The sequence below is a fragment of the Salmo trutta genome, chromosome 35 (genome assembly GCF_901001165.1).
Source record: "Salmo trutta chromosome 35, fSalTru1.1, whole genome shotgun sequence".
In the NCBI taxonomy this organism is placed as follows: Eukaryota; Metazoa; Chordata; class Actinopteri; order Salmoniformes; family Salmonidae; genus Salmo; species Salmo trutta.
In genome coordinates, this window is record NC_042991.1 from 4,399,511 (window position 1) to 4,422,758 (window position 23,248).

At 45.4% G+C, this 23,248-nt stretch overlaps 1 protein-coding gene across 2 annotated transcripts in view; it reads right to left on the reverse strand.

Moving 5' to 3' along the window:
• LOC115174472 (kelch-like protein 29) overlaps nt 1-23,248 on the reverse strand; it is a 326,402-nt gene that overhangs the window by 63,146 nt on the left and 240,008 nt on the right. For both annotated transcript variants that reach the window (XM_029733020.1, XM_029733021.1), the window contains 3 exons: nt 14,138-14,250; nt 13,785-13,931; nt 409-607 (listed from right to left, as the gene is read on the reverse strand). In XM_029733020.1, the coding sequence (XP_029588880.1) occupies nt 409-607; nt 13,785-13,931; nt 14,138-14,250 (459 nt within the window). The remainder of the gene's footprint in view (nt 1-408; nt 608-13,784; nt 13,932-14,137; nt 14,251-23,248) is intronic.

A 23,248-nucleotide genomic window follows, 5' to 3' on the forward strand; every position in this document is an offset into this window, starting at 1 on the left:
ATTCTACTCATTTTGCCATGGGGCGGAGACGAAAATGTGCTGTTTTACAGCTAATTTCCTGCAATTCAAAAAATCTTGCCATAGGGTGAAGAGAAATGTTTAAAGTTTTTAATATGATATTTGAGTGAGACGAACAAAATCAAAATGGGGGCCCCTCAGCCGGTAATTCGACCATGATTACTAAGTTTAGATAGCTGGCTGCTAGACTAATTTAAAAGAAAACAGCTGACATGGGCTAACTGAGTGACTATCAGTGACAGACATAAGAGAAAAACTGCTGATGCAAAAACAAATGTCAAAATTGCAGCGGTGTATTCTACTATTCTAACTAAGAAATATATATCATGAAAAAAGTGGAACTCCTGATCCGAGGAGCCCGTCAGTTGCCCATCCTTGGTGTACACCTACCTGCAGATAGCCGTGGTCGTGTCCTAGGTGTCTGCATCTCCTGTCTGGCGTGAGGCAACATGTGATACCTCTTGGCCTCGTTGACCAGGTCTCGACACGCCTCCGACGTCTTGATTAACTCCTCGTTGTCCACGACGTTCAGCAGGTAGGACGGGTGGATGAAGGGAAGACGCACCACTGCTAACAACTCTGATACATGCTGCGGGAGAAAGAGGGGGGAAAAATAGAGGGAGGGGAAGGGAGGAGGAGAGGAGGGTGTAGGGAGGGAGGGAGATGGGCCAGGAGCAAGAGAAAGGGGAATGGCGTATAAAGCAGAGGGAAGGAGATAGAGAAAGACGTGACAATTTACTATGTGTAGACTACACAAATTAGTCTACAGCAGTAAAGATGAAGAATTCCTGGAAGCCTCAAAGAAGCGTTAGATTAGCAACGAAAAAACAAACCCAGATATGAGAGTAAATCACACAGACTGTGATGCCACAGACAACCACTTTCATGTCTGTCTCAGACAACACCACAGTGGCAAATATAAACACACACGACTCATTATAAACCGTCTTTACTGTGCAAATCATGTAATATCTAAAGGAATGGGGAGAGAAAATATCTCATTTGAAGGAAGGAAGAACATTTGCAGTAAACTTTGGGATCAGCTGTGTCAGGGTAAGGTTGGAGAAAGAGAGAGAGAGGTTGACAGAGATCTTTACAGCTGGCTCTAAGTCAGAACACGTGTGTGTGTGTGTGTGTGTGTGTGTGTGTGTGTGTGTGTGTGTGTGTGTGTGTGTGTGTATACTTCTGTGTGTGCATTTGGTGGTGGAGACAGGTGGTCTGCTCTGACATAGGTTGTAGTAGTGACTAGAGTGTGCAATGTGTGTGTGCGTGTGCATGCGTGTGTGTGAGAGACGTCCAGAACCCCCATGGGACTCCTGTCTCTGTCAGAGCTAAACGTTGTAAACAACCCGAGACGACAATGTCCGTAGACACCGCAGTACAAAGAATTTGAGCCATTGACCTCTAGCTCAGCGTTATGACCACTCTGGAAGGATCGTACAGCCTGCCTTAGCATCTCTCTGACATCTGGCTCTATTGTCCTCAACTGATCTTACCAGAGAGGAGAGGAAGGGAAAGAGGAGAGGAGAAGACAGGAAAGAATAGTGGAGTAAGTAGGAGACGAGGAGGAGGAAAGGAGGAGAGGAGAAGAGGAGAAGAAGAGAAAGAGGAGTACGCAGGAGAATAGAGGAGGAGAAGAAGGGAAAGAGAGAAGAGTGTTGTTGACATGTGGTTTGTGTGCCCGCAGTTAACACAGTATACAGACGGGACTATGGGTCTCTCTCCCGCACAAACACAAAACACACAGTATACTCTTTACTTGATCAAACAAACACGTCTCTCCATCTCTCGCTGCCTCTCTCTCTCTCTTTCTCATGAATATATCGATATGTAAATGAGTATCATACTTCTAGCTTCACATTTAAAGCCACACAAGGCGTATTATATTGTGTATTAATACCGCTTATAGATCATCCCTACCGCCCTCCATCCTGGGTCAAGCCTGACATAGTTTCTGTGTTTGGCTGTCTCTCTCTGTCTAAGTGCAGGCTGAGTACAGTGTCTAAGTGCAGAGTGATGTGTGACAGAGGTGTATTCAATCATCTAAGTGACTCACAGCAGCGCTGTGTGACTATGGAACAGCTGTGAACAAGAAGGGTCTCTCTCTCGCTCGCTCGCTCGCTCACACACACACCCACACACACGAGCAGAGGCACTCATTAAACGTGGAAAGCCACACGCCGATGCGTTCCATACCCACATACATCTGAACAATATAATATTCTGTATCTAAAGAATATATGTATATCACACGCGCACACACACACACACACACACACACACACTCAGTCAGTCCCCACTGAGAGTAGTAGGGAGGGAAACACAGGGTGGACATTATTCATCTGTGTGTGTGTGTGTATGTCGTCCTCCTGGCTAGATCTCAGCTGTAGTCTGACAGATCTTAGACACAATACTAGATAGATTATCCCTGCCTCACGCTGAAACGCAGCCCATTTACAACTTACAACTGTGTGTGTGTGTGTGTGGCACCATGCAGTTTTTATATACAAATGACACCTGCATGCTCATATTTATTCACTGTCTGTCACTAAAAAGACCAAACAGCTCTCAGTGAAAAATGGACCGTAGAATGTGACTGACACACACACACACACACACACACACACACACACACACACACACACACACACACACACACACACACACACACACACACACACACACACAAATACAGCAATCCCCCTAAAGAATGAACCGAAAGAAGAGGGGGATGAACAAAAGACAGACTGCGAGTTCAAAGTACATGTGTGTAAACCGACGGAGGTTGCTGAGGGGAAGACGGCTCATAATGGCCGGAACAGAGAGAATGGAATGGCATCAAAAACCTGCAAACCATGGGTTTGAAGTATGTGATACCATTTCACAAATTCCACTCCAGCCTTTACCACGAGCCCATCCTCCCCAATTAAGGTGCTACCAACCTCCTGTGGTGTAGACTGTGTGTCAGCTGTGGGGTTGGAGTTTACTAGAGCGCGTAGCCATGCTTAGCCTCAGAGCGCTAACAAACTCATTCACCTGGACCAACAAACCTTAATAGGGCTAGGCTCACGCAATGGTGTGTGTGTGTGTTGTGTTCTCCCTCAGGTGTGTGTGTGTGTGATGAAGGGATGAGGAGAGGTGGCGGGATTGAGGATATGGAAGAAGCAGGCTGCTGTGCTCAGAAGTTGAGACGCCGAGGACACGACCACGGCTATCTACAGGTAGGTATACACACACACACACACACACACACACACACACACACACACACACACACACACACACACACACACACACACACACACACACACACACACACACACACACACAGCTATTTTGCTCTGAGGGGCAGTTTCAGCATGACTTCACTCAATAACACGCTAGCTAGCTCACCCCTCCCAAATCAGCCTTTTTCCTGTTAATCCATGTAGACAGAGGCCTTCCGGGTGTGTTCTGTGTTGATCTGGCTTTGTAAGGAGAGTTCTTTGTTAAAGCACAATGTATGTTTGGTGCACACGCACTACAGACGGTTGCTAAACCGCAAGGAAAGAGTCTGTCTACACTTATTTTGTGGTGAAGGACAGTCTTTCGTGCGCCAACGTTTATATAACATGCAATGTCTTAGGAAACAGATTGGGATAATTCATCTTTTTGGTTCTTCTCTATACCTGCTGAAAACACATTTTAAAGACCTTCACTAAGAGAAATATACTCTAACACTATTAATATAACATGTAATAACTTTCCCTCCGTTCATTTAAAAAAACTTGCTGGGTTCCGCAATGGCAAACGTCAGATGCCCATTGTTATTTTTGTTGATGTGTGAACTCTTTTCCCAGAGTGTAGTGAATGACTGGCTCTTTAAATCTACCAAATCTACCATTAAATGTCACATTCCGGTCTCTCCGTGCCCGTCTCTTCGGTCTCTCCGGTCTCTCTGTGCCGGTCTCTCCGGTGTCTCCGGTCTCTCCTGTGTCTCCGGTCTCTCCTGTGTCTCCGGTCTCTCCTGTGTCTCCGGTCTCTCCTGTGTCTCCGGTCTCTCCTGTGTCTCCTGTCTCTCCTGTGTCTCCTGTCTCTCCTGTGTCTCCTGTCTCTCCTGTGTCTCCTGTCTCTCCTGTGTCTCCTGTCTCTCCTGTGTCTCCGGTCTCTCCTGTGTCTCCGGTCTCTCCTGTGTCTCCGGTCTCTCCTGTGTCTCCGGTCTCTCCTGTGTCTCCGGTCTCTCCTGTCTCTCCTGTGTCTCCGGTCTCTCCTGTGTCTCCGGTCTCTCCTGTGTCTCCGGTCTCTCATGTGTCTCCGGTCTCTCATGTGTCTCCGGTCTCTCATGTGTCTCCGGTCTCTCTGTGCCCGTCGCTTCCGCCTCTCTGTCCGTCGCTTCCGCCTCTCTGTCCGTCGCTTCCGCCTCTCTGTCCGTCGCTTCCGCCTCTCTGTCCGTCGCTTCCGCCTCTCTGTCCGTCGCTTCCGCCTCTCTGTCCGTCGCTTCCGCCCGTCGCTTCCGCTCGCCCCTCCGCCTGTCCCTCCGCCTGTCCCTCTGCCTGTCCCTCCGCCCGTCCCTCTGCCTGTCCCTCTGCCTGTCCCTCCGCCCGTCCCTCCGCCCGTCCCTCCGCTCGTCCCTCCGCTCGTCCCTCCGCCTGTCCCTCCGCTCGTCCCTCCGCTCGTCCCTCCGCCTGTCCCTCCGCCTGTCCCTCCGCCTGTCCCTCCGCCCGTCCCTCCGCCCGTCCCTCCGCTCGTCCCTCCGCTCGTCCCTCCGCCTGTCCCTCCGCCTGTCCCTCCGCCTGTCCCTCCGCCTGTCCCTCCGCCCGTCCCTCCGCCCGTCCCTCCGCTCGTCCCTCCGCTCGTCCCTCCGCCTGTCCCTCCGTCCCTCTCGCCGTCCGTCTTGTTCTCTCGCTCTCTGTCTTGTTCTCGCTCTCGTGTGAGTCTTACACAAACCCATTATTAATGCTCAAACACTCTCTATCCATCTCTGGCTCTCAGCGATGTCCAGCCCCCTGTTTCTGTTTCCTCACTCCAGAAGGAAAATTGCATATTATTTACTCAGCCCCCGTCAACATGCCAGTGCAGTGTGTGCACACTGTGTACACACACACACATACATACAGCCCCCAGCGTTTGGTGTTTTTCTCCCTCCTCTCAGAGAGAGTGTCAGCCCTGTGACAATTGGCCCTGACGTGTCATTAAAAAATATCACAGGTTCCAGGGGAGCAATTTCCACTGCACTCTTTTTCCAAATGGCAGGAGAGAGGGACGTGGGGAGGTGTGGAGGGAGGGAGGGAGAGAGGAAAGGTGAAAATTAGCTTGTGGTGAGCAGAGCGTGTCAACTCAAATGCTGGGGTCAGTTTCTCTTGTGGGAAGAACCTATCGCTCCTCCTTCACACCCTCTCAACCCCTCTCCTTTACTCCCTAACCTCTCCTCCCCTTCACTCCTCTTCTCTCCCCTCCTTAACTCCTCTCCTTCACTCCTCTCCCCTCACTCCTCTCCCCTCCTCTCTCTAGCAGCAGTAGTTTTAGTGCGTCTGTCACACATGGCCCAGAGATTTGAGACTGGCCCTGAGCTCCATCACAGCTCCACTCCTATAATGTCATGGCACACAGCAGAGAGAGCGCCACTGAATATCTGATTCCTACTGAGCACAGAGACACAGGGGCCCCTCTCCTCTCACTGTCTCGCTATCCTTCTCCCTCTCTCTCTCTCTAAATGTCACCTTCGGGAAGGTGTTATTGTGAGTAAACAAAACCCAGAGACCCAAGTCTAAAGCTGTGACCCAAAAGGAATCAGCCGCAAATGGGAATGAGCAGCAACTCACCATTGGGTCCTGACCCTCCATTTGAGAAACCGCTGACTGTTATAAGGTATTAGTCTTATCTCTGACTTAGCAACAAGGAGACCGAGAAGAGGGAGGAAAGGAGGAACAGGAGTGGACGGCAGGTGAAATGTCTGTCCGTTTCACTTTCCCCTCGTTTCCCCTGCCATGCTCTGATTCGCTGTTCTCTCCTGTCCAATAGGCTGTGAGATGAATGCTGACCTGAGCGGAAGTGGACTGGTCAAAGCCTTGACTGACTGACTTTGATCCTCAGGAGAGCAGAGGTCCTTGTGTGTGTGAAACCGCCCCAAACCCACACCAAACCATGCCCCCTACAGTACGTCCTAGTTTCATTGTTGTGCTGATCACATCCCCGAATACGTTTTTTTCTACACCAGAATCCCTCATATCTTTGACAAGAGCTCAGAAAAGGTCACAATAAGTTGAAAGCTAGTGCTGTGTAGAGACAGAAACACACAGTTGTGTATGTCCCCAGGAAAGTCTTACCATCATCCTCTAGTCCATTTGAAGTCCCTTTAGCTATATGTATAACCACACTACCTCCTCTAGACACATTAAAACACTGCTGCAGGTCTCACAGTCCTCTTCTCTCTCTACCTGTACCTAAATTCTCTGCCCTGCACCTGAAAAATGAGGGCAGACTCGGACTTACAGTGAGGGGAAAAAGTATTTAATCCCCTGCTGATTTTGTACGTTTGCCCACTGACAAAGAAATGATCAGTCTATAATTTTAATGGTAGGTTTATTTGAACCGTGAGAGACAGAATAACAACAAAAATATCCAGAAAAACGCATGTCAGAAATGTTATAAATTGATTTGCATTTTAATGAGGGAAATAAGTATTTGACCCTCTCTCAATCAGAAAGATTTCTGGCTCCCAGGTGTCTTTTATACAGGTAACGAGCTGAGATTAGGAGCACACTCTTAAAGGGAGTGCTCCTAACCTCAGCTTGTTACCTGTATAAAAGACACCTGTCCAAAGACGCAATCAATCTATCAGATTCCAAACTCTCCACCATGGCCAAGACCAAAGAGCTCTCCAAGGATGTCAGGGACAAGATTGTAGACCTACACAAGGCTGGAATGGGCAACAAGACCATCGCCAAGCAGCTTGGTGAGAAGGTGACAACAGTTGGTGCGATTATTCGCAAATGGAAGAAACACAAAAGATCTCCCTCGGCCTGGGGCTCCATGCAAGATCTCACCTCGTGGAGTTGCAATGATCATGAGAACGGTGAGGAATCAGCCCAGAACTACACGGGAGGATCTTGTCAATGATCTCAAGGCAGCTGGGACCATAGTCACCAAGAAAACAATTGGTAACACACTACGCCGTGAAGGACTGAAATCCTGCAGCGCCCGCAAGGTCCCCCTGCTCAAGAATACATATACATGCCCGTCTGAAGTTTGCCAATGAACATCTGAATGATTCAGAGGACAACTGGGTGAAAGTGTTGTGGTCAGATGAGACCAAAATGGAGCTCTTTGGCATCAACTCAACTCGCCGTGTTTGGAGGAGGAATGCTGCCTATGACCCCAAGAACACCATCTCCACCGTCAAACGGGGCCATGTACCGTCAAATCTTGGGTGAGAACCTCCTTCCCTCAGCCAGGGCATTGAAAATGGGTCGTGTATGGGTATTCCAGCATGACAATGACCCAAAACACACGGCCAAGGCAACAAAGGAGTGGCTCAAGAAGAAGCACATTAAGGTCCTGGAGTGGCCTAGCCAGTCTCCAGACCTTAATTCCATAGAAAATCTGTGGAGGGAGCTGAAGGTTCAAGTTGCCAAACGTCAGCCTCGAAACCTTAATGACTTGGAGAAGATCTGCAAAGAGGAGTGGGACAAAATCCTTCCTGAGATGTGTGCAAACCTGGTGGTAAACTACAAGAAACGTCTGACCTCTGTGATTGCCAACAAGGGTTTTGCCACCAACTACTAAGTCATGTTTTGTAAAGGGGTCAAATACTTATTTCCCTCATTAAAATGCAAATAATTTTATAACATTTTTGACATGCGTTTTTCTGGATTTTTTTGTTGTTATTCTGTCTCTCACTGTTCATATAAACCTACCATTAAAATTATAGACTCTTCATTTCTTTGTAAGTGGGCAAACGAACAAAATCAGCAGGGGATCAAATACTTTTTTCCCCCACTGTAAGCTTTTATATAAAAGAAAATTGGGTACAGATCATGTCCAATGATTACAATATCCGTGAGAGGGAATCAGCTTGCTTTCGGTAGGTTAGATTTACAGTCAATACCTGTGATACAGTGTGAACATTCTTAGTGAACCCACTGTGCAGGCAGCTTCCCTTTATCTGCAGTTGATTGAACTGGGGTTTTGGTCTGTCTTGAAAGGCAATGAAAATGCTATCAGATGATGTCATATCCCTGAGATATGTATTGTCCACTTAGTCTGGGTAGCAGTCTTCTTAGCTAACATTCCACTCCATCCCTCTCCTGTCATTTGCCAAAACTCCTCACCACTCAAGGAGTGGAATGTTAGCTAAGAAGACTAGCTCAACAGAGACGGCAACCAGGCTTGTGTCCACTAGGTCACACTCAGTGTTAGGGAGTAGTGAACAACATGTAATTGAACTAGTAATTAAACTACATTTTGCAGTAGCTTGGTGGTAGTTGAACTCAATTCAAATCTTGGTAGTGTTTTCAGTAGTTAATAACGTTCTTTGCCATGCAGTGGTGTACGGCACACCACTTTTAAATGTTTTATTCAGTTCCTTTCTTTTCGGCATCAGACCTGCGTAAAGCTCACTTGAAACACCCTTTTTGTGTTTAATAGGATACATTACACTTATGTTAACATATGACTACAGAGTGATCTGTTTTTGCAATTTGTATTCTATAACAATTAAGATATGATATTTTTTCACTAAGTAGTTTGGACGTAGTGAACTTCTTTTTCAAGGTAACTTTACTTAAGTACAATATATACTGAATTTCTTAAGGGTAACTTTAGCGTAGCTTAACTTCTTCCAGTATAAAGTAATTGGTATCTTGTTAAACTATATATTCAGAGTAGCTTCCCCGACACTGGTCACACTTCAACAAATAAGACTGGTGGTTGATACGTCTCAGGGTCAATACATCACATCGACTAACCAACCTCCATGAATGTGGAAGAAGAGGACATGGATTGGAGAGGAGCTCACTGCAGGATACAAACCTTTATGGATCCAATACTAACTCTGCAACCCAAATCTGAGTGATGATACTGTAAACAGATGATGATGTTGTCAGAATAGTATTAAGTCCTGATTAACCAGGTTAGATCACAGGGGGGCTCTATGGCACTCCCACAACAAACCAGGCCATACAGTACACTACAGTCGAGTACCCATAAACACTGAACGAACATGTTGAAAATAGACTAGTACAAATTCGACCACTGCTTTTACCTTTTAGCGACAAGAGTGCCATTTTACGCAGAAGGGGCAGGCATACTAATGAAACTACGTTGGCATGCAAATAAACAGCCCCTAACCTCCGTTCTTTTGGCGAATGTACAGTCATTGGAGAAGAAACAGGACGAGCTTCGCTTGAGACTATCCTATCAACGGGCCCTGAAAAACTTGAATATCCTGTTTCTCAGAGTCATGGCTGAACAAGGACATGGATCATTTACAGCTAGCTGGTTTTTCTATTCATCGTCAAGACCGTACGGCAGCGTCGGGTAAGGTTAGGGGTGTGTCTCTTTGTTAACAACAGCTGGTGATTTCTAATGTTAAGGAAGTGTATCGGTTTTAGTTAGAATACGTAATGATGAGCTGCAGACCACACTACTTACCATCTATATTTTTTGTAGCTGTCTATTTACCATCACAAACCGATGCTAAGACCACACTCAACAAGCTGTAGAGGGCTTCAGCAAACAAGAAAAGGATCATCCAGAGGCGGCACTCCTAGTAGCTGGTGATTTTAATGCAGTGAAACTGAAATCTATTTAACCAAATTTTTACCAGCATGTCACCTGTGCAACCAGAGGCGACAAAACTCCAGACCACACACAAATGCATACAAAGCTCATCCTCACACTCCATTTGGCAAATCTGATCATAACTTCATCCTCCTAATTCCTGTTTACAAGCAAAAACTCAAACGGGAAGTACCAGTGAGGCGCTCAATACGAAAGTGGTTCAATGATGCGGATGCTAAGCTACAGGACTGTTTCGCTAGCACAGACTGGAATATGTTCCGGGATTCATCCAATGGCATTGAGGAGTTTACCACATCAGTCACCGGCTTAATTATTAAGTGCATCGAGCATTTTCATTGCCTTTAAATGTATCGTGTAGTGGAGCTGCATCGTGGTTTCATTTCAAGCTAAAGTGTACTGTTAGCGAGCTAGCTAACATTAGCTGGCTGGCTCCCTAGCTGACGTTATTATTCTTATCCCAGAGCTGTTTGCTTTGCTAGTTAGAGCCAAATATTAGCTAGCTACTATTGAACCTAGTTGGTTAGCTACCAGCATATTCATGCAGTGTAGTAATGACATGATTTGGCACTGTGTTCATTGTTGTTTAACTAGCTAATGTTAGCTGGCTGGTTCGTTAGCTAACGTTATGTCACATGATTTTACACGTTGTTTACCTAGCTAGGTTCATTGTTTACCTAGCTAATTAGCTACATGTCTTAAGCTAAAGTGTACATCACGCGCTGAATATGGCCGGTGTCAGTAAACGTCTGCAAAGAAGCATAATGAAATTGTTGCCAGCAGAGCTGGTTAGGCTGTTTTCATGTTATCCATAGGTAAACAAATCATCGGCCAGAGCGTCAAGTGTGCCCTCTGAACGCTCAGAGGGCGAAACAAGATGGGTGGGGATAAAGCTTAAGAAGGTGTGAACGATGCTGAATGGCTGTAGACAAAGAGGAACTCTTCACTAGATACCAAAACATTCAAAGGCCATTCGTTCGTGAGTTTACAAGTTTATCAACTTTCAAAGCATAATTACTTTCCCATTGTTCCTTAACAATGCAGTATGATGTGCCATTTTGTAGTTCTGAGTCTCTAATTTTATCTAATGTAAAAAACGCAATTTCAAATGTTGCTATATAAGACCGAATCCAGGTGGTGAGTCACAAATTACATCTCCGTAATCTAGCATGGGTAGGATGGTCATCTGAATCAGGGTGAGTTTGGCAGTTGCGGTGAAAGAGGAGCGATTACGATTGAGGAAACCAAGTCCAGATTTAACCTTACATGCTGACCACACCGCTCGTGTCTCATACATGTTATTCAATCATTGCCGCCACAATTCACATACCGCCGCAACAGATCCACAGATGACAGTCTCTCAATTTCACTCCACACTGCCCTCTCCCACCTGGATAAGAGGAAAATGTATGTGCGAGGACTGACGCTGGGAGACGAGAAGCAAGTACAGGAAGTGAATATTTAATAAAAAACCGACATGAAACAAGACAAGGACAGCGCCTGGAAAAGGGGAACAAAAATGACATTAATGCTGACACGGGGATGAAACTGAGGAATAGAGGCAATGGGGAGGCAATGAATAAGGGGAGGCAATGAATAAGTGATGGAGTCCAGGTGAGTCCAATGAAGCGCTGATGCGCGTAATGATGTTGACAGGTGTGCGTAATGATGGACCACCTGACACCCTCGAGCGCCAGAGAGGGGGAGTGGAAGCAGGCATGACAGTACCCCGCCCTCTAGGGGTGCCACCCGGCATCCAACCTGGGGCGAGCTCGACAGGCCGGCCGAGGCGTGGGAGCTCGACGAGCCGGCCGAGGCGTGGGAGCTCGACGAGCCGGCCGAGGCGTGGGAGCCCGACGAGCCGGCCGAGGCGTGGGAGCCCGACGAGCCGGCCCAGGTATGATGTGGGAGCCCGAAGAGCCAGCCGAGGTATGACGTGGGAGCCCGAAGAGCCAGCTGAGGTATGACCTGGGAGCCCGACGAGCCAGCCGAGGTATGACATGGGAGCCCGACGAGCCGGCCGAGGTATGATGTGGGATGTGAGCCTGCCGAGCCAACCGAGGCAAGAAAACCTCTCGAGCCAGCTAAGCAATGGGAGCCTGACGAGCCAGCTGAGGCACCCCCGGTTCCTTCAGCAGCTGCACCTGGACCCGACATCAACAAAAAACTCCCTGATGCTTCCAATATTGTGGTGTCAGCATTCTGTGAGGACCGACGCTGGGAGACGAGAAGCAAGTACATATTTAGTGAATATTTAATAAATAACCAACATGAAACAAAACAAAGTCAGCATCTGGACAGGGGGAACACAAACGACATTAATGCTGACAGGGATGAAACGGAGGAATTGACATTCATAGGGGAGGCAATCAATAAGTGATGGAGTCCAGGTGAGTCCCATGAAGCACTGATGCGCGTAACGATGGTGACAGGTGTGCATAATGATAGGCCGCATGGCGCCCTCGAGCGCCAGAGAGGGGGAGTTGGAGCAGGCGTGACAGTATCTGAGAATGCTGTTGACTGACTACAGCTCAGCATTCAACACCATAGTGCCCTCCAAGCTCATCACTAAGCTCAGGACCCTGGGACTAAATACCTCCCTCAGCAACTGGATCCTGGACTTCCTGGCGGGCCGCACCCAGGGGGTTGAGGGTAACAACACATCTGCCGCATTGACCCTCAACACGGGGCCCCTCAGAGGTGCGTACTTAGTACCTTCCTGTACTCCCTGGTCACACACAACTGCTTGGCCGTGCACGAATCCAACATCATCATTAAGTTTGCTGATGACAACGGTGGTAGGCCTGATCACAGACGATGATGAGACAGCCTATAGGGAAGAGGTCAGAGACCTGGCAGTGTGGTGCCAGGACAACAACCTCTCCCTCAACGTCAGCAAGACAAAGGAACTGATTGTGGACTACAGGAAATGGAGCTCCGAGCACCCCCCCGTCCACATCGACGGGGCTGTAGTGGAGTGGATCAAGAGCTTCAAGTTCCTCGGTGTCCACACACACCAACAGTCGTGAAGATGGCACGACAACGCCTCTTCCCCCTCAGGAGACTGAAAAGATTTGGCATGGGCCCTCAGATCCTCAAAAAGTTCTAAAGCTGCACCACTGAGAGCATATTTACTGGCTGCATTTTCGCTTGGTATGGCAACTGATTGGCATCCGACCGCAAGGCGCTACAGATGGTGGTGCGGACAGCCCAGTACATAACTGGGGCCGAGCTCCCTGCCATCCAGAACCTCTATATCAGGCGGTGTCAGAGGAAGGCCAAGAAAAAAAGACCCCAGCCACCCAAGTCATAGACCACGGATCATCAACTAGATTCAGCCGCGGACCGATATTTTCTTGAGCGGATAGACTGCAAATTGACCACAAGTAGCCACAACAGATAAAACAATCATTTCAAACCTTGCTTACATTTGTATACGATCACAAATCTCTCTCTTATGTGTGGGAATACTTTGGAACAGATTTCCAAATTAAAATCACTGAGAGCTGATTTGCTGGTGTTTTTCCATTCTTATGTCCTCGCCTGGGGTAGAATACCTCATGATAAGCTGTAGACCACACTATCTTCCAAGAGAGTTCACATCTATATTATTCGTAGCCATCTATTTACCACCACAAACCGATGGTGGCACTAAGAACGCCACACACACAAACGTTCACAATCTTCACATACGCTGCTGCTACTCTGTTTATTATCTATCCTGATTGCCCAGTCACTTTTACACCTACCAACATGTACCCCTGCACATTGACCCGGTACCGGTACTCCTTGTACATAGCCTCGCTATTGGTATTTATTGTGTTACTATTTTCAATCTTTATTTACTTTTTAACTCTGCATATTGGGAAAGGTCTCATAAGTATGCATTTCAAGCATTTCAAGCTGAATACCTGTTGTATTCGGCGCATGTGAGAAATACAATTTGATTTGAACCACTCCCTCCTACCGCTCTACCCTCCCTGCCTTACCTGTACTCTGGAGGTGGGGTCTCGTTTGATCCAATTGATTGCAGTCTCGTAGACCAGTTCCTCAGCCTTGGTATTGAGGCTGTCATTAGACAGGTAGGCCACCAGGTCCTCCTTAGACACATTCAGAATCTCCTCCTGACCTGCCGCCTAGAGCACAAAGGGTTGAAACTTGATTGGGATAAAAAGTACAGTTTTTATCATGTTTGGTAGGTGGTATGGTCTTTTTTATGAACATCTTAGAAATTAATTCATGCATGTATGCATTTATTCATGCATGTATTCATTAATGCATTTATCCATCCACCCACCCACCCATCCATCCATCGATTTGTTCATTCAGTAAATCCACCTACCTCAGGGAAGTTCTGGAGTGCAAAGGCTTTGGCCATGTTGTGGAGCTCTGTACATCGCATAGCCTCAGCCATGCCCAGCACACCTAGACAGTTCCCTGCTGTTAGCTGTTTCTCTGCAGAGAGAGAGAGAGGAGAGAGAGAAAAGGTGGGGAAAGGAGAGGGGAGAGAGAGGAGAGGGTGAGAGAAAGAGAGGACAGAGAGGAGAGGGGGAGAGGAAGAGAGGAGAGGGGGAGAGACAGAGGGGAAAAAAGGGAAGAGATGGAGAGATTGTCATTCACACATCCATTAAAAAGTCGGGATGAGGGGGGGAGAGAAAGAGGGGAGAGCTTTGGTCTATCTGTGTGTATATCTGGGGATAGGGAGAGAGTGTAATAACTCAAACAGCTCAAGGGACAAACAACAAGGGGAATCGATCGCTAGGTGCCCACTGAGCAGGGCCAGGAGACTGGAAAGGCATAGCAGGGATTAGTACTGCAGGTAAAGACGTTTCTCTCTCTCTCTCTCTCTCTCACACACACACACACACACACACACACACACACACACACACACACACACACACACACACACCCCTGGGCTGGGGCCCACAGTGTGAGGCCTGATCAAATGAGACATTGGTACTGACCACCACCAGATCTCCCATCTATAAGCACAGAGCAGTGTGTGTGTGTGTGTGTGTGTGTGTGTGTGTGTGTGTGTGTGTGTGTGTGTGTGTGTGTGTGGTGTACCAGCTGCCTATATTAAATATCACCAGGAAAGGTCATTTAGAATCTCACCACTACAAGACCAAAATATAATAATAAAAACCAGGGTTCATGTGACAAAGTGTCTGTTAAAGTCTGAAGTTAACTCAGTGTGTTGAAGCTGAATAGGAAAGCAAAGCCTTCTGAAATGAATACAACTGTAGTCTGTAAATGTGGTGTTTGAGCAGATGTGAGCAGATGTGCTTTTACTGTTTCTGAGAGAGAGAGAGAAGTCTGAGGGGGCGTGAGAGTGTGTAATAATAACTAGAGCTAGACCAATTAATACCTTTACAGAGCTGTCTCTATATCTAATCAATATGAAACAAGGTTGAAATGTGTTTGGTATTCTTATTTGGTTTTTATCTTAATTGATTCCACAGGTACCATTCATTCAGGTTCATTTGTGTGGGTGTGAGGAGAGTCTGTGCAGTATCCATCTGTTATTATAAGGCGTATGTGTGTGTGTGTGTGTGTGTTGCATGGTGTGCAATATCTCATAAACTCAGTGGAGCAGATTGCAGACATAGTGAATAAAGGAGTTTTATTCCAGGCTCTGGAAGGTTCCATAGCCGCCGGTTGTAAATCCTCCCACGGTTTATTTCTTGTGACTTGAAGTTGTTCTAATATGATGGACAAAATAACATGTTAAATAAGTTACCCTGGTGTGTTGAGGTGTGTTTTTGTCACACTAAAAAAATCTGATGAACTCAATGCGCCATGGCCATCTCTTCAGCACATTTGTTGCGAACTTCAATATCCCTGACATGACATCAATGTCTTTTTTCCAAGGTTATACACTGTACCAGTATTATTTCTCTATTCTAACATGCTCAAATGTCATGAATCATGTTCAGGCTGAAGTCTCTGACTACACTACAAAACGGTTTCCATGTTTTTCACAAGTCCATATCGTTGGACTGGGGGCCTCAGTGAGAGGCCTGATCAAATGAGACTTTGGTTCCAACCACCACCAGATCTCCCATCTATAAACACAGAGCACTCTCTGTGTGTGTGTGTGTGTGTGTGTGTGTGTGTGTGTGCGCGCGTGTGCGTATACATTGCCTTCAGAAAGTATTCATACCCCTTGACTTATTCCACATTTTGTTGTGTTACAGTCTGAATTCAAAATGGATTAAATCATTATTTTTTCCTCACACACAATACCCCATAATGACAAATTGGGGTATTGACAACCATTTTCAGGTCAAGCCATAGATTTTCAAGTAGATTTAAGTCAAAACTGTAACACGGTCACTCATGAACATTCTTCTTGGTAAGCAACAGTGTAGATTTGGTCTGGTGTTTTAGCTTATTGTCCTGCTGAAAGGTAAATTCATCTCCCAGTGTCTGGTGGAAAGCAGACAGAACCAGGTTTTCCTCTTGGATTTTGCCTGTGCTTAGCTCCATTCCGTTTCTTTTTTATCCTGAGAAACTCCCCAGTCCTTAACAATGACAAGCATACACATAACATGATACAGCCACCACTATGCTTGAAAATATGGTGGGTGGTACTCAGTCATGTGTTGTATTGGATTTGCCCCTCACATAACACCTTGTATTCAGGAAAAAAAATGTTTGCCAAATGTTTTGCAGTATTACTTTAGAGCCTTGTTGAAAAACAGGATGCATGTTTTGGAATATTTGTATTCTGTACAGGCTTCCTTCTTTTCACTCTGTCATTTAGGTTAGTATTGTGGAGTAACTACAATGTTGTTGATCCACCCTCAGTTTTCTACTATCACAGCCATTAAACTCTGTAACTGTTTTAAAGTCACCATTGGCCTCATGGTGAAATCTGAGTGGTTTCCTTCCTCTCCGGAAACTTAGTTAGGAAGGACACCTGTATCTTTGTAGTGACTGGGTGTATTGACACACCATCTAAAGTGTAATTAATAACTTCATCCTCAAAGGGATATTCAAAGTCAGATGTTTTTATTTTTACCCATCTACCAATAGGTGCCATTCTTTATGGAGCATTGGAAAGCCTCCCTGGTCTTCGTGGATGAATCTGTGTTTGAAATTCACTATGACATTATGGGGTATTGTGTGTAGGCTAGTGACTAAAAAATATAAATTGAATCCATTTTAAATTCAGAATGTAACAACAAAATGCAGAAAAAGTCAAGGGGTGTGAATACTTTCTGAAGGCACTGTATGTATGGACGTGTTTAACTGGCCAAGTCCCCACAAGAATAGAAAACAAACAAACATTTGACCAACTGGGGACATTTTGTGAGAACACACAGAATTAGTGTTAGAATTACATTAAGGGTTAGGAGCTAGGGTTAGTTTTAGCATTAGGAGCTAGGGTTAGGTTTAGGTTTAAGATTTGGTTTTTGGCTTAGGGTTAGGTTGAGGGTTAAGATTTGTTTTTTGGCTTAAGGTTACGGTTAGGGTAAGAGTATGGGTTAGGGAAAATGGGATTTTGAATGGGACTGAATTGTGTGTCACCACAAGGTAAGCTGTACAAGTCTTTCTGTGTGTGTGTATGTGTGTGTGTGTGTGTGTGTGTGTGTGTGTGTGTGTGTGTGTGTGTGTGTGTGTGTGTGTGTGTGTGTGTGTGTGTGTGTGTGTGTGTGTGTGTGTGTGTGTGTGTGTGTCTGTGTGTGTTGGTGCGCGTACATGCTGCCTATACACTTTAATAATGGAAAAATTGATGTAATAAATGTATCACTAGCCACTTTAAACAATGCCACTTCATATGTTTACATACCCTACATTACTCATCTCATATGTATATACTGTACTCTATACCATCTACTGCATCTTGATGTAACGTATCACTAGCCACTTTAAACAATGCCACTTTTATATGTTTACATACCCTACATTACTCATCTCGTATGTATATACTGTACTCTATACCATCTACTGCATCTTGCCTATGCCGTTCTATACCATCACTCATTCATATATTTTTTTTATGTACATATTCTAATTCCTTCCTTTACACTTGTGTGTATAAGGTAATTGTTGTGAAATTGTTAGGTTAGATTACTCGTTGGATATTACTGCATGGTCGGAACTAGAAGCACAAGCATTTCGCTACACTCGCATTAACATCCGCCAACCATGTGTATGTGACCAATAAAATTGGATTTGATTTCACCAGGAAAGGTTGTGGAGCATCTCACCACTACAAGACCAAAATATAATAATAAAAACCAGGGTTCAAGTGACAAAGTGTCTGTTAAAGTCTTAAGTTAACTCAGTGTGTTGAAGCTGAATAGGGAAACAAAGCCTTCTGAAACGAATACAACTGTAGTCTGTTAATGTGGTGTTTGATTGAGCAGATGTGCTTTTACTGTTTCTGAGAGAGAGAGAGAAGTCTGAGGGGGCGTGAGAGTGTGTAATAATAACTAGACCTAGACCAATCAATACCTTTACAGAGCTGTCTCTATATCTAATCAATATGAAACAAGGTTTAAATGTGTTTGGTATTCTTATTTGGTTTGATCTTAATTGATTCCACAGGTACCATTCATTCAGGTTCATTTGTGTCGGTCTTCAGATGGCCCCGGGGGGGATGGCTGCAATTTTACAGGCTCCTAACCAATTGTGCTATTTTGTTAGTTTTTTCGCATTGTATAAATCATTTTGTACATAATGTTGCTGCTACCGTCTCTTATGCCCTAAAAGAGCTTCTGGTCATCAGAACAACGATTACTTACCTCGAACTGGACAAAGATTTTTTTCTGTAATGAGTCCGACGCGAAGGATATACTGCTTCCAGGAGACCAGGCCCATATCCCCGTGATTCGTGTGAAGAAAAGACGGAAATACAGGAGGTCTGGGTGCCTTGTGAGAATTCGTCGGCAAGTGAGTAAACCACCACTACCCTCTGTTTTATTGGCCAACGTGCAATCATTGGAAAACAAACTGGACGATCTACTACGATTAAGACTATCCTACCAACGGGACATTAAAAACTGTAATATCTTATATTTCACAGAGACTTGGCTGAACGACGACACAAATAATATAGAGCTGGCTGGCTTCTCTGTGTTTCGGCAGAAAAGAGCAGCTACGTCTGGTAAGACCAGGGGCGGGGGTGTGTGTCTATTTGTCAATAACTGCTGGTGCGCAATGTCTAATATTAAAGAAAGGTGATGCGGATGCTACGTTACAGGACTGTTTTGCTAGCACAGACTGGAATATGTTACGGGATTAATCCAATGGCATTGAGGAGTATACCAACTCAGTCACCGGTTTCATCAGTAAGTGCATTGACGACGTCGTCCCCACAGTGAAGGTACGTACAGTTGAAGTCGGAAGTTTACATACACCTTAGCCAAATACATTTAAACTCAGTTTTTCACAATTCCTTACATTTAATCCAAGTAAAAATTCCCCGTTTTAGATCAGTTAAGATCACCACTTTATTTTCAGAATGTGAAATGTCAGAAAAATAGTAGAGAGAATGTTTTCAGCTTTTATTTCTTTCATCACATTCCCAGTGGGTCAGAAGTTTACATTCACTCAAGTATTATTCCCACAATAAATTGGGTGAAATTTGGCCCATTCCTCCTGACAGAGCTGGTCTAACCGAGTCAGGTTTGAAGGCCTCCTTGATCGCAGACACTTTTTCAGTTCTGTCCACAAATTTTCTATAGGATTGAGGTCAGGGCTTTGTGATGGCCACTCCAATACCTTGACTTTGTTGTCCTTAAGCCATTTTTCCACAACTTCGGAAGTATGCTTGGGGTCATTGTCCATTTGGAAGACCCATTTGCGACCAAGCTATAACTTCCTGACAGATGTCTTGAGATGTTGCTTCAATATATCCACATAAATTTCCTTCTTCAAGATGCCATCTATTTTGTGAAGTGCACCAGTCCCTCCTGCAGCAAAGCACCCCCACAACATGATGCTGCCACCCCCGTAATTCACGGTTGGGATGGTGTTTGCAAGCCTCTCCCTTTTCCCTCCAAACATAACGATGGTCATTATGGCCAAACAGTTCTATTTTTGTTTCATCAAACCAGAGGACATTTCTCCAAAAAGTACGATCTTTGTCCCCATGTGCAGTTGCAAACCGTAGTCTGTTTTTTTATGGAGGTTTTGGAGCAGTGGCTTATTCCTTGCTGAGCGGCCTTTCAGGTTATGTCGATATAGGACTCGTTTTACTGTGGATATAGATACTTTTGTACCTGTTTCCTCCAGCATCTTCACAAGGTCTTTTGCTGTTGTTCTGGGATTGATTTGCACTTTTCGCACCAAAGTACGTTCATCTCTAGGAGACAAAATGAGTCTCCTTCCTGAGCGGTATGACGACTGCGTGGTCCCATGGTGTTTATACTTGTGTACTATTGTTTGTACAGATGAACGTGGTACCTTCAGGCATTTGGAAATTGCTCCCAAGGATGAACCAGACTTGTGGAGGTCTCTAATTTTTTGTCAGAGTTCTTGGCTGATTTATTTTGATTTTCCCATGATGTCAAGCAAAGAGGCACTGAGTTTAAAGGTAGGCCTTGAAATACATCCACAGGTACACCTCCAATTGACTCAAATGATGTCAATTAGCCTATCAGAAGCTTCTAAAGCAATTACATCATTTTCTGGAATGTTCCAAGCTGTTTAAAGGCACAGTCAACTTAGTGTATGTACACTTCTGACCCACTGGAAATGTGATACAGTGAATTACAAGGGAAATAATCTGTCTGTAAACAATTGTTGAAAAAATGACTTGTTTCATGCACAAAGTAGATGTCCTAACCGACTTGCCAAAACTATAGTTTGTTAACAAGAAATTTGTGGAGTGGTTGAAAAATGAGTTTTAATGACTCCAACCTAAGTGTATGCAAACTTCCGACTTCAACTGTACATTTCCCAACCAGAAGCCATGGATTACAGGCAACATCCGCACCGAGCTAAAGGCTAGAGCTGCCACTTTCAAGGAGCGGGACAATAATCTGACGCTTATAAGAAATCCTGCTATGCCCTCAGATGAACCATCAAACAGGCAAAGCATCAATACAGGACTAAGATTGAATCCTACTACACCGGCTCTGATGCTCGTCGGATGTGTCAGGGCTTGAAAACTATTGAGTTTGAGTTTATTTTTACAAGGACATTAATCAACGTTTCAGTAAAAGTACCACCGCGAGCTACCCATTTACACGAGCCTACCAGACGAGCTAAATGCCTTTTATGTTCTCTTTGAGGCAAGCAACACTGAAGCATGCATGAGAGAACCAGCTGTTCCGGACGACTGTGTGATCACGTTCTCCGTAGCCGATGTGAGCAAGACCTTTAAACAGGTCAACATTCCCAAAGCCGAGGGGCCAGATGGATTACCAGAGAATGCGGGGACCAACTGGCAGGTGTATTCGCTGACATTTTCAACCTCTCCCTGGCCGAGTCTGTAATACCTACATGTTTCAAACAGACCACCATAGTCCCTGTGCCCAAGAAAGCGAAAGTAACCTGCCTAAATGATTACCGCCCCGTAGCACTCACGTCGGTATCCATGAAGTGCTTTGAAAGGCTGGTCATGGCTCACATCAACACCATCATGCCATAAACCCTAGACCCACTCAAATTCGCATACTGCCCCAACAGATCCACAAATGACGCAAAGATTTTTTTGGGGGGGGTATTTTTCTTAAAACTGCATTGTCGGTTAAGGGCTTGTAAGTAAGCATTTCACTGTAAGGTCTACACCTGTGGTATTCGGCACATGTGACAAATAACATTTGATTTTGTTTGATCTCAATAGCACTCCACACTGCCCTTTCCCACCTGGACAAGAGGAACCCGTATGTGTTCATTGATTACAGCTCAGCGTTCAACATCATAGTGCCCACAAAGCTCATCACTAAGCTAAGGACCCTGGGACTAAACACCTCCATCTGCAACTGGATCATGGACTTCCTGATGGGCTGCCCCCAAGTGGTAAGGGTAGGCAACAACACATCTGACACGCTGATCCTCAACACTGGGGCCCCTCAGGTGTGCGTGCTTAGTCCCCTCCTGTACTCCCTGTTCACCGACAACTACAAGCATGACTCCAACACCATCATTAAGTTTGCTGACAACACAACAGTGGTCCAGTAGGCCTGATCACCGACAACAATGAGGCAGCCTATAGTGAGGAGGTCAGAGACCTGGCAGTATGATGCCAGGAAAACAACCTCTCTCTCAATGTGAGCAAGACAAAGAAGCTGGAGGGCTGAACAGGCCCCCATTAACATCGATGGGGCTGAAGTGGAGCGGGCCGAGAGTTTCAAGTTCCTTGGTGTCCACATCACCAACAAACTATCATGGTCCAAACACACCAGGACAGTTGTAAAGTGAGCACGACAACACCTTTTCCTCCTCAGGAGACTGAAAAGATTTGGCATGGGTCCCCATATCCTCAAAAAGTTCTACAGCTGCACCATCGAGAGCATCCTGACCAGTTGCATCTCTGCCTGGTATGGCAACTGCTCGGCATCTGACCGTAAGGTGCTACAGGGGGTAGTGCGTACGGCCCAGTACATCCCACTAGGGCCAAGCATCCTGACATCCAGGACCTATATACTAGGCGGTGTCAGAGGAAGGACCAAAAAATTGTCAAAAACTCCAGTCACCCAAGTCATAGACTGTTCTCTCTGCTACCGCACAGCAAGCGGTACCGGATCCCCAAGTCTAGGACAAAAAGGCTTCTTAACAACTTCTACCCCCAAGACATAAGACTGCTGAACAACACTGCTAATATTCACTGTTTATTATCTATGCATAGTCACCTTACAAATGATCTCAAATAACCTGTACCTGTACCCTCGCACATTGACTCGGCACCGGTACCCCCTGTATACAGTATAGCCTAGTTATTGTTATGTAAATGTACTGTGTTACTTTTTGATTGATTAGATTTTATTTTACTTTAGTGTATTTAGTAAATCTTTTTTAAACTCTATTTCTTGAACTGCATTGTTGGTTAAGGGCTTGTAAGTAAGCATTTCACTGTAAGGTTGTATTCGGCGTATGTGACAAAAATATATATTTTAAGAGAGTCTGTGCAGTATCAATCTGTTATTATATGGCATGTGTGCGTGCGTGTTGCATGGTGTGCAATATCTCAAACTCAGTGGAGCAGATTGCAGACATAGTGAATAAAGGAGTTTTATTCCAGGCTCTGGAAGGTTCCATAGCTGCTGGTTGTAAATCCTCCCACGGTTTATTTCTTGTGACTTGAAGTTGTTCTAATATGACGGACAAAATAACATGTTAAATAAGTTACCCTGGTGTGTTGGTGTGTTTTTGTCACACTAAAAAAATCTGATGAACTCAATGCACCATGGCCAAAGTTAATTTCTTCCGCACATTTGTTGTGAACTTCAATATCCCTGACATGATATCAATGTCTTTGTTCCAAGGTTATACA